The 12,259-nt window shown below is 36.9% G+C and overlaps 1 protein-coding gene across 3 annotated transcripts in view; it reads left to right on the forward strand.

Moving 5' to 3' along the window:
- Positions 1–12,259, forward strand: part of KANSL1L (KAT8 regulatory NSL complex subunit 1 like) — a 141,948-nt gene that overhangs the window by 26,935 nt on the left and 102,754 nt on the right. For all 3 annotated transcript variants that reach the window (XM_078147388.1, XM_021008773.2, XM_021008777.2), the window contains exon 2: positions 8,280–8,421. In XM_078147388.1, the coding sequence (XP_078003514.1) occupies positions 8,280–8,421 (142 nt within the window). The remainder of the gene's footprint in view (positions 1–8,279; positions 8,422–12,259) is intronic.

Here is a 12,259-nt window from a genome sequence, read left to right on the forward strand (position 1 = left end):
CTTCACGACAATAACGTGTCTCCTCTGAAACTTCTCTTCTCCAGATTTCTCTCTCCAGTTCTTTCAAACAGCATGAAAGAATAGGTTCTGGAAATCAAAACAAATATCTAGGGACTTAGATATGAGACTCTGTGTGTGTGTACACATACATACTCTAATATATACATATATACTTCTTGCTGAAAGCATTTTCTGGTGGTCTTCCTGCATCCTTCACCCTCCCTCCCTCCACAAATTATATTGAGGTTTCTTCAGTGTGTACATGTTGTGTTCCCCCATTAGGATGTAAACTCCTTGAGGTCAATGCCTTTTTTTATTTTTGTCTTTGTAGCCCCAGTACCTAGTGCAGTACCTAAAACATAGCAAGTTCTTAATAAATAATTTTGTTGTTGAATATTGCAGCAGAAAAAGCTAGTGTGATCTTAGGCTACATTGAGAGGGGTATAGTATAGGATTTGGGAGGTTATATTCTTACTGAACTTGATCTTGGTCAAGCCACATCTGAAGTACTGTGTGCAGTTTTGGGCGCCAAATTTTATGAATGAAATTGATAGTCTTGATAGAACTGTGGCCATTCGAAATGACATTTGTTAAAAGTAGTGGAATTATCCAAGATAAGAGAAGGCTTGGGATGGAACATGATAGTGGTCCAGAAATAGTTTATGGGGTTTTATGTGAAAGCTGTTAAGCTGGACAGGCAGTTAGTAGTAGGAGTAATGGGCAGGCATTGCATTGCTGAAGAACAGACATGATGATTAAGAATGGGCTGGCTCAGGGAAGATAGGTTTTCTCTCAGAGACTTTCAAAGGAAGATTAGAGGACATCTACTGGTGTATGCTGTATTGGTCATTTATGTTCAATAATTGGTTAGACTGGATGTTCTCTCAAATCTCTTCCAACTCTGAGATTCTGTAATTCTATAATTCTGCTAAGTCCTACTTACTACCACTGTTGTAGTGAGGTCACTTGTAATTGCCTTCCTCTGCTGTTGTTAACACCTGCTTTCAACAGTCCAAGAGTTTTAGAGATAAAAGGGACAAGTCAATTTTGAATTAAAGATGGCTGGTCTTGTTAACAATAGAAAGCTAGCTGCTTTATCCTGTCATGACTCTTCTCTCCTCATTTCTGTCTGGAGCTGAGTAGAAGAGTAAGTTATTGTGACATTGTCTTCCATTCCGGAGTGCTAGAAATCAATGATGTGTCAGTTCATAATTACGTTTCCAAGGATCACTAAGCATATAGGATCCTAACAGTGGGGACATTTGAGCTAGGACTTGAACACTGGATAGGGAAGCAACTAGGTAGCTCAATGGATAGAGTGCTGGGTATAGAGTCAGGAAGACCTGAGTTCAAATCCAGGTTCAGACACTCACTAGCTGTGTGACCCTAGGCAAGTCACTTAACCTCTCCCTTCCTCAATCCAGTGGAGAAGAAAATGGCAAACCACTCTACTGTCTTTGCCAAAAAAACAAAAAACAACAACAACAAAAAACTCATACAGGGTCATAAAGAGTTCGACACTGAATGACTGAACAACAACAGGATTTCAACAGGTAGCATTAGAGTGATGTCATTCTATATGTAGAGAATTGTGTGAGTAAAGGGGATGATGATTAGCTAATCTGATATGTGTTTAGGCAGTGGTGAGAATAGCCCAATTTGATTAGAACATGGTAGAAGACACAAAGTGGAAAGGTGCAGCATAAATGACAAAGTTAGCTTTGAGCCTCTGTGGACTACCTTGAATGTCATTCTGAGTAGTTTTGGTCTCATTTGGTAGGAAATGGGGAACCTTTGAAGGATTTTAAGCCTGAAATGATCCTTAGAGAGCAGTGAAACATGTTTATTCTATTGATAAGAAACAGAGGAGGAAAGTGAAGGGTATTAAAGTGACTGGTTAATCTTTTAGTGGGGTGGGTGGTATTGGAGAGATTTTTTTGTGGTTGTTTAAAGTCTTTTTAAGCATTTAAAATCAGTGTAAGCATTTTGTGTTTCTGTTACCATTACACTCTAAGAAACTTTAAGATGTCAAATACATGTGAAAAAAAATGTAAACTTAAATTGAGATTTTTTATGTCTGCATTCATATGTTCGGTGAAGTCTCTGATGCATACTGTGTATATCTACAGAATACTGAAGGTCCATATGAAAAATGCAGTTACTCATTTAGTCTACTAAATGATAACATCCAAATAATTAATAATTCTTATTTTTATCTGTATGTGCTGACATCATGTAAATATAGCTAAGGTCAGGGTTTTTTAATGTAAGTCTCTGATGTTTCTGGGGTTTCCTCTAGGAATGAAATGGGAAGTGACAGTTGACTGATTGTAGAGGTGAAGAATTCTGAATGATTTTGTTTCTCATGAAGATATGAGCACTGAAGAAAATTATTTCATGTTTAGACTTGATCCATCCACCCTTTTCCTTGGATTGTATTATTTCTATTAATAACCTTTATATTTAATTATTCTCTGAACCTTAGTTTCCTTATTTGTAAAATGAGGATGATAATATTAGTCCCTATTTAATGAGTTGTAATATCACATGAAATAATGTAGGTAAAGCACTTGGCAAACCTTAAAATGCTATATAAATGCAGGGTGTGGTTGTTATTATTAATACTGTTATATGCTTTATACTTAGGCCAAACTGAACAATATCTGGAGTGTCCTTTCCCCAGAAGGAAATTTTATTTACAATTTCATTCCGTTGTTGTGCAGTTACATTGGTCTGTTTTTGTATTATATTTACTTGGGTTAGTATTAATAAGACATGGGTCTTACCAAACTATAAGCTACTTAAGTGTAAATGATCATCTTCTATTTATATTTCTGTCTCTTTCAATACCTGGCACAATTCTTTGTGAGAAGTAGCCACTAAATAAACATTTATAGAACTTTCTGTTGTGATTGAACCATCACTGAGGAGAATGATAAAAAAAATCATTTAATCCCAATTTAGCATAAATATCAGCAGCATTATAATTATTTTCTTGTAGGCATTTTATGCCAAACACTCAAGAATTTAATAACAGGATATAAGGATTATGTATCTTTGACATTATAGAGGTTTTATAAGAGTAACTCTAAGTGAATAGTCTGCCTTTACACAACTAAACTTGTTATCCTTGTAAGACAGTGCAACAATATCTGTGAAATAATGATCTGTTCTTTTCAATCAATGGGAAATCAATAAACATTTATGGAATATTTGTTTTGTGGCAGACACTGATGGGCACCATCAAGGACTGTCACTGTCTCTCACCCTCATGTCCAAACTGTTGCCAAGATCTGTACGTTTCAGTTTTGCAATATCTCTCAGATATGCCCCTTCTCTCCTCTGACACTGCCACCACTCTAGTGCAGGCCCTTACCACCTCGCACTTGATTATTACAATAGCCCCCTACTGGGTCTGCCAGCCATAGTCTTTGCATTCTAGTCTATCCTCCATTTAGCTGCCAAAGTGATTTTCCTTAAATTCTGGTGTGAACATGTCATCTCCATGCTCAGTAAACTGTGGTGGCTGTCTGTCACCTTCAAGATCAAATACAGAATCCTCTATTTGGTTTGCAAAGTCCTTCATAGCCTAACACCCCTTTTCCACCTGATCCCCACACTTTTTCAGTCTTCTTACATCTTACCTTATATTCTTCAATCCAATGACACTCGCTTCCTTGCTGGTCTGGGAACAAGTCATTCCATCTCTCAGCTCTAGGCATTTTCTCTGGCTCCATACCTGAAATTTACCCTATACCTGAAGTGCTGTCCTTTCTTAACCCCACCTCCTTCCCAGCTTCTCTGGCTTCTCTCAAGTCCTAGATAAAAACTCACCTTTTATAGGAAGTCTTCCCCAATCCCTCTTAAGTCTAGTTATCTGAGGGGAATAGTAGCAGTTGCCATCTGGGGACCTAACCACCAATTTGAACAGAGGTTGGGAAATGATGCTCTTCTACTTTTCCCTCCTCCTCCTCCTCCTCTTCCTTTTCCCTTCCCTTCACCCCCCTCCCCTTTTCTTCCTTCTTCATTTTTTTTCAAAAAGCTAGGACAATTTACTTTTGTCCTGTGAAGTTTTTATTTTTGATTTCTTGAAATATAGCTCTGGGAAAACAGGCTTTAAAAAAGCCCATTGTGTTTTAAATGGAACTACTTGACTGTGGCATTAAACCCAAATCATTCGGGTTTTCATTGAATGGCCAGTAATAGGTCCTGCCCAAGCCTCTGTGGCTCATTATTTAGGTTTGATGGCTTAGAATGAGTGTAAATAGCAATTGTTTTCTGTTCTGGCCAGAAACTCTGAGACTTCCCCCTCTGGATTTAGAAAAGCCAAGGTCGAACACTTCATCCTGGGTTATTATCAGTGTCTTTACCGTTGTCTTGCCACTGGATTCCAATGATTTTGGAGGAGAGAGCAAGGCTGACATCTTTGCACTCTCTGCCTCACTCAGATCCAATTCATGCAGAAGTTAAGACATCACACTTGTGATGTCATTGGTCCTTTTTGAGAGTGAAGAATTAACAACAATAAGTCTGGTGCCTTCCCACTATTAATTATTCCTCTTTATTCTGTATGTAGCTTGTTTGTGCATATTTGTTTGCTTATTGTCTATCCCCATTAGATTGTGAGCTCCTCCAGGGAGCTTTTACCTTTCTTTGTATCCCCAGCTTTTAGCACAGTACTTCCTTACCCCCCCCCAACCCTAACCCTAATTCACCAGTGGTAACCACCCCCTCCCCCACCCCCACCCAGTAGGATAAAGTACTTTCTTCCCTCTGACTCTTAGAATCCCTTGATGCCTTGAAGATTTAGCTCCTGTCACCTTTTACAGGAAGGGTTTTTTTTAAATTTTCTCCAATTGTTATTCTTTTCCCACCCAAAATACTTTATTTACCTGAGTATATGTTGTTATCCCCCCAAGTACACTATAAACTCCTTCAATCAGTCAGTCAATATTAAGGGCCTGCCATATGCCAGGCATTGTTATAAGTATTGACAGCTAAGAATATAAATGCAACAAATGAACCAATTCCTACTCTCATGGAGTTTACATTCTAACGGGAGAGACAACAAAGACATCATTTTAAAGACATTTAATATTAACAAATACAAAATAGTAAAACACAGTCTAGGCTGAGAGTGGGGGATCTAACTATTGAGGGGAACAGAGGAGAGGCTTCAGGTAGAAGGAGGTACCTACATTCTTTCAAGGCAAAGACTCTTTCAGTTTTGTCTTTGTATCGCCAGTGCCTAGCCCAAGGTAGTAAATGGTTAATGAATATTTGTTGATTTATTGAATTAAGTTAAAATTTGAGTTCTCCAAAACAATAAGGAATCAAATTCTTTCTAAAGAAATTAGGTTTATACTTTTTGTCTGGCTTGACTCAGTATCATTAGAGTATAATGTGGTGTATGTGCATATGTAAATGCTACTCCTTCTACTAAATCATATGTCTGACTTAGTTGCTAAGTCCTAGGGAGTCGTGAATCACATAGAATTTAAGAGGCTTGTCTAGGGTCCACCTACTAGTAAGTGTCAGAAAGAGTATATGTATGAACATGTAAATTAGTAAAGTGAACTTTTTACATCCTCATTGTAAAAATAAAGTTTTGGATAATATGGCAGCTGGGTGGTGCAATGGATATATACCAGGCCTGGAGTCAGGAAGACTCATTTTCATGAATTCAAATCCAGCCTCAGACATTTACTAGCTGTGTGACCCTGGGTAAGTCACTTAACTCTGTTGGCCTTAATTCCTCATCCCATGAAATGAACCAGAGGAGGAAATAACAAACCACTCCAGTATCTTTGCCAGGAAAACCTCAAATTGGTGTCACAGAGAGTGGGAAGACTAAACCACAAGAAAGCCCTACCATTACTACTCACTTGCAGGGGGCTACTAGGTAGTGCAGTGGATAGAGTGCTGGGCCCAGAGTCAGGAAGACCTAAGTTCAAATCCAGCCAAAAAACTAGCTGTGTGACCTTGGGCAAGCCCTTAACCCTGTTCGCCTCAGTTTCTTCATCTGTAAAATGAGCTAGAGAAGGAAGTGGCAAACCGTTTCAGTGTCTTTGCCAAGAAAACCCCAGTTGGGTCACAAAGAGAGACACGACGGAAAACTGCTGGACAGCAACAACAATCTATCAGTACAAACTTCAAAAAGCTGATTTTCTGTTCAATGTCCATGAGACTGTTCTTGCTCGTGTGCTGTGTTTGGCAGTCAGCTAGCCATCTTATGAGAGCCAAATGACATTTCACCTTTGGTGAATTTATAGTGATATTTTAAAAATGTTGAAATAGTCTTCAAGGCTGAGCATTTAAAATTGTGGGAACCTTAGCATTTAGTCTCATTTCTGGTACAGAATACTCAAGTTTATGATCAGCTTATTTTGGTAGAAATAATGCTAGTAATAAGTTCAACAGAGTTATGCCACATTTATTAATCCATCAATTGTTAGGAACCTAAAATTGATGTATCTAAATTGTCTGACTGCATATATCTAAAATTGATAAAAGACAAAGAAAAATGAAAATTTTGAATAGTACACCATTCTAGTGTTGTCATGACGTGTTTACTCAGTCATCTTCTCTGCAATGAAAAATTTTAGTAAGATGGCATTTAAGGAGCATAAAAGAATATTAGTACAGGCAAAAACTTACAATACCATTAAAAATTTTTGTGTGTAAGAAAATTACTTACACAACATTAATGAATCTTAGAGAACATAGTGTCGAACCTCTTCATTCTACTTATTCTACTAATATGAAAAGCCCAGAATGCTAAAATATCTTGTTGAAATGAAGTATTTTCTACCTCCACATCCAATGTTCTCTTTATTCTGTCATGCTGTTTCATATCCCTCTGCTTACATAAATTTTCTGTATTATTGTCATATACTTTCTTTGGTCTTATTTTCATGTAGAGACACGTAGGTGGCTCAGTGGATAGAGCATTGGGCCTGTAGTCAGGAAGATCTGAGTTAAAATCTGGCCTCTGACATTTAACCGTGTGACCCTGAGCAAGTCACTTCACCTTCGTTTGCCTTAATCCTTTGGAGAAGGAAATGGCAAACCATTCTAGTATCTTTGCGAAGAAAACCTCAGGGACACTATTGCCATTCAGTGGTCCACAGGGTAGAAAAGAGGTGGAAACAACCAAATGACTAAACAACAAAAACATTTCCACATAACAGACACTGCCTGTAACAAAATAATTAGATTGAGCAGAATTGGATTCTAGCTGAGGCTCTGATAATCTTAATATTCTTCTGTTAAGTAGCTGTTATTCTTCCCCACACCACCCATTTTACAAAAAGTACTTGTAAAAAAAAATTCACCAAAACTTACAGGTTACCTACTAGAGCAAACTAATAACGAAAAGGTACAGAAGGAGAAACCTTTCACAAAGTTTAGTATACTTATCTTCACTGGCTTTTTTAATTAAAAAGGGACTTAGACATTAGCTATTTCATTTCTGAGTCTTTTAGATTAGGACTGGTATTTCTAGCATATTTTGTATAACTCAGTTTCATTAACAAAACAATACAGAGGTCCCCTTATATTGTTATGATGGGATTTAACCAGTAGTAGATAATCAGAATTTAGATAGACATTTGGTGTTGAAAGCAGAGGAATGTTGACTACATAACTGTGCATGTTTTATTTAGTAGGCATTCATTTAGGACTGTGCGTTGTACAGGATGGTCACTGAGGGCCCTTCAATCCTAAATCTTGTGATTCTGAGCTTTGATAGCAAAATGTGTAGTTTGAACTTAAGACTCAGCTTGTTCAATATCTTAATTAACTTAATAAGGTTATGTCTATTTTACCTTAAAATAAGTATAGACGAAATACTACACCTTGCTAAAACCATTTGGGTCCAGTATAAGTCAAATCATATGCTTGAACACTAATAAAACAGTGAAAGACTGATATAACAATTTATAATATATTATTAGTATTATAGTCCCTGTTTTCTGTCCGTTTCTGTTTTTCTTCTCAGAAATTCCTCTTTTAGTATTTAGAAAGAGGTTTATACTACTGTTGTACTTAAGAAAATTACACATTGTAGAATACTAAAAATACAGTGCCTTTAAGCTTTTAAAGGGTAGCTGGGAAGAAAAATAAAGCTTTTAAATATTTGTATATTTGTGTGCTATTCAACCTTAGTGTTTTTTAAAAGAAATTTAGAATAAATTGTTAAAAGTAAGATGTTAAAGCTATCTTTATGAAAATGTAATTGTATTTTTTCATTGGCTAACCTTGTTCTATCTTGTTCACAGTAACTATAGTACTGAATGGAAGTGGCTTGTAGACAGAGCTAGAGTTGGCAGCCGCTGGACGTGGCTTCAGGCCCAGATTTCGGAGCTAGAATACAAAATTCAACAACTAACTGACATTCACAGACAGATACGGGCCACCAAGGTATTGTCTATGTGCTCATAAATGGGTTCTTTTAAATGATTAATCTTTTGTTTATGCAAAGAATAATTCATAGAAAAATAAAAATGATTAACTGAAATACTGTTATGGAATTTTATAAAAATGGAAATTTTTAATAGTTTTTAAAAATTTAAATTTTTTAAAAAAATTTTGCCATATTAGTATAAATTTAAACTCTCTATACTTTTTTTACTGTAGAAGTTTCTGTTATCCTTTCTGAATTATTCCTTGTTTCTTCAGTTGATTCTGTTTAGTTGAATTAGTAAACATTTTAATATTGTTCTTAAGTATCTATTTTGCTGATGTTTAGTTTTGGAAGTTATTTGTGGGAAATTGTACTGAATATGTTTTGCTAAATTAGGTTCCTAAATTTTTTCCAGCAAAAATACTAGCTTAAAAACAGTCAAATTAAAGGAGAATACATTTTGATATACTATTTTCAGTGTTCAATTTAGAAAAAATGTTAATTTAAAAATTTTAAGAACTGATAGTCTCCTTGACAACAATGCATTTCCATCTGGATATTCAGCTGGCACCTCAAAATTTAAAAGCCTAACAGCATTTTTTTTTGTATTTTTATACGTCTTAATATGTATAATTTCCTTAGGTACAAAGTCCACAAACCAATCTTATTTAATCTTTTCCTTCTACACCTGCTCTTCCTTATGACATCTCTAATTCTGTTTTTGCAGTGAACTTCCCTTGATAAAATCTTTGGAATTATCTTAAACTTTCTTTCATCTCACCTCATATTCCGATAATTGTTAAGCCTCCATGTATTTATTAAATCTGTGTGCTCTTCTTGATTTCCCACTGCCAGCACCTGAGCGTAGACTCCCAAGACCATCCACCTGGATGGACTATTGAAGCAACCTCTTAGTAGTTCTTCTTCACACGTTCCTTCTCCCCTCTCCAATCTGTCTTTTATACCACTGTCAGAATCATTTCCTTTACATGTATCTATCTAGTCTTGTCATTCCGCTGTTGAGAATTTTCAGTGACATTCTAGTTTGTCAAGAAAGCTCCAGCGCCTTTGTCTGGACTTCTGAGCCCTGCCATAGTCTGGTGCCTTCATGCTTATTTCATATAACTCTTCTCCAGGCACTCTTTACTCAGACAAGATGTACTACTGTCTGTTGCCTGAACATACCTCCACTACTGTGCTTATGTTCACAGTGTCTTCTATGCCTGAAATGTCTTCCCTCGGCCTAACCATCCTTTAAAACAATTTACCAGTCACCTTGTCCATGATGTCCCCAAATGGTAATGACTTTTTACCTTTAACTTCACATAACATTTTGTTTTGCAGTTCTCTAAGCCACTTAGAATGAAATATTGTATATTATATTTACATACTTGTGTATTATTCTCCCACTGTAAGCTCTGTGACAGCAGGAACTATGTTTTATCTAAACTTTGTATCTGCTCCAGTGGTTAGAACAGTGAATAATAAATGTTGAATGAATTGATTTTCCAACTGTGCTTTGCATGTATGGGAAAGAAAATTTGATCAAAGAACACATAAAACACTATGTTAAAAAGTCATTTCTGTTTATAAAAATGTCTGCACACTTCAGGAGTATCTTCCATCTTTTGTGGTTGTCAGTTACTTAGAAGTGAATTGTAACAGTTTGAAAATGAAAGAAAAAGAAAAGGAACTATGCTTTCCATGGAAAAGGTAGGAGTTCAGCCAGACAGAAGAAAATTCTTTGAATTTTGAGTTTGGCCAGGACATGCTCTTCTCTGATTTTACAGACACACACACACACACACACACACACACACACACACACACATTTATGATGTATAATCACTAGAGTTATGGTTAAGAGGAGAGTAACCACCTGCCTAGGGATCTTGAAATCATGCTATAGAACAAGACTTCTTAATTTGGAGTCCTTGAACTTGTTTAAAAATATTTTTATAATTGTTTTTCTGTCTAATTGGTTGCCATTATAATCCCGTGTGTTTTATTTTAAACACTTAAGAAGTGGTTTTGAGAAGGGATCATTAGGCTTCACTGACTTCGGCCAGAGGGGTTCATTGCACAAGAATGGGGAAGCCCCCTTGCCATGAAGGAACTAAGGCTCTTTAGCCTGTAAAAGAGAAGATATAGAGGGAATTGTGACAGTTGTCTTCAAATACTTGAAGAACAGTGGTGCAGAAAGACTTACTGTGCTTAGCCCAAGAGGCCAAATCTAGGGTGAGTGGGTGGAAGCTGCACAGAGGCAGATTTAGAAATTGTAATGGAATAAGAGCTGTATTCTGTTCAGTAGGTCACATTGCCCAAATCTTTATTAAAACAGCTGGTCAACTGGGGGAACAATGTGTCTTTAGGAAATGGCTTCTGCCTCATAATAGATCAAAGAGAAAGCATTGCATATGGGAGGGGGCAGGATATTTTTCGGATCCAGACTTTACTGAAATGTCTAAATTGGAATATGGGTTGTGGGAAGAAAATGTTTTAAAAAAGTTATTGAGATGATGGAATACTCTTAGGGGTCACCTAGGGATCAGTTAGATTAGGCTACCTTCACCAGCTGGATATCAGCTTCCTGGGCAAAGAAGAGTATAACAGCTTAATGGAGGAGGGAAGGTGAAGACTAGAATATGTGTTTCTGCATTTCAGGCTTAATGAAAATGGAAAAAGATGATTTAAAAATGGAAGTACTTAAGCTAAGCTGGCTTCTACAGTTTAATAGGAAGGAAAAGTTCCTAACAATTTTAGCTCCCCAAAAATGGACTGGGAAAGGCTCCCTGTAAAAGATAGGATTTCATGTAGGATTTGAAGGAAGGCAGGGAAGCCAGGAGGTAGAGATGAGGAGGGGCCGAGGCTTTCCAGGTATGAATATAATATGCCAGCTAGAGAAAGAGTGGAGCTGAGAGATAGAATGACTTGGTCTTGGAACAGCAAGGAAGCCAGTGTCACTGGATTAAAGAGTATGTGGTAGGGTGTGAGATATAAGACTAGAGAAGTGGGGTGGAGTTTAAGTGGAATTTGTATTTGATCCTGGAGGTTATAGAGAGCCACTGGAGTTTTTTGAGTGTGGGGATGACATGGTCACACCAGCACTTAAGGAAAATCACTTTGGAGGATGGACTTGAGTGGGGATATTAGTGGCTGGCAGATCCACCAGGGGGCTGTTGTAGTAACCAAGGTGTGAGGTGATAAGGGCCTGCACTAGAGTGATGGCAGCGTCAGAGGAGAGAAGGGGGAGCATGTATTCAAGAGATGTTGCAAAGGTGAAATCAAGGTTAATTCCCTTAGAAATCTATGTTTTTATTGTGTGAGTACTCTACTGATGAAATAAATATTTATTGAGTAACTTTTTGTTATGTATTTTGAAAGGTTTGTGATTTCATTGAGATTCCATGGTTCTGGAATGGACTTCTTTCTATTAATGTTCTTCTCTTCTGTCGAAGTACCACTCAAGTGCCACTTCCTTCATAAAGACTTCTCTTAGAATGTTCTCTTCCAAGTGACAATGCTAATTTTCTCTTCAAATTTCTCAATATGATTATTTTAGCCATCTCCTTTACTCTGATTCTATAATTCATAGAATCCTAGATTTAAAGCTGGAAGGGACCTTAGAGATCAAGTTTAACCTTCTTATTTTTATAGATGAGGAAATTAACAACCAAAGAAGTCAAGTGATTGGCTTTAGATAGTTATTAACAGAACCAAGATTAGAACCCAGGCAAACAGTCCTCGTGAGTTGCCACAGTCAAAAACATTCCTCACCTGGTACCCAATCTTCTTTTGATGATCCTCTTTATTTAGTTAGACTGTTGAGTGCACTAGACTTGAATTTTTTCCAGA

Source organism: Phascolarctos cinereus, unplaced genomic scaffold, assembly GCF_003287225.1.
Source record: "Phascolarctos cinereus isolate Bilbo 61053 unplaced genomic scaffold, phaCin_HiC Scaffold_7;HRSCAF=346, whole genome shotgun sequence".
Lineage (NCBI taxonomy): Eukaryota > Metazoa > Chordata > Mammalia > Diprotodontia > Phascolarctidae > Phascolarctos > Phascolarctos cinereus.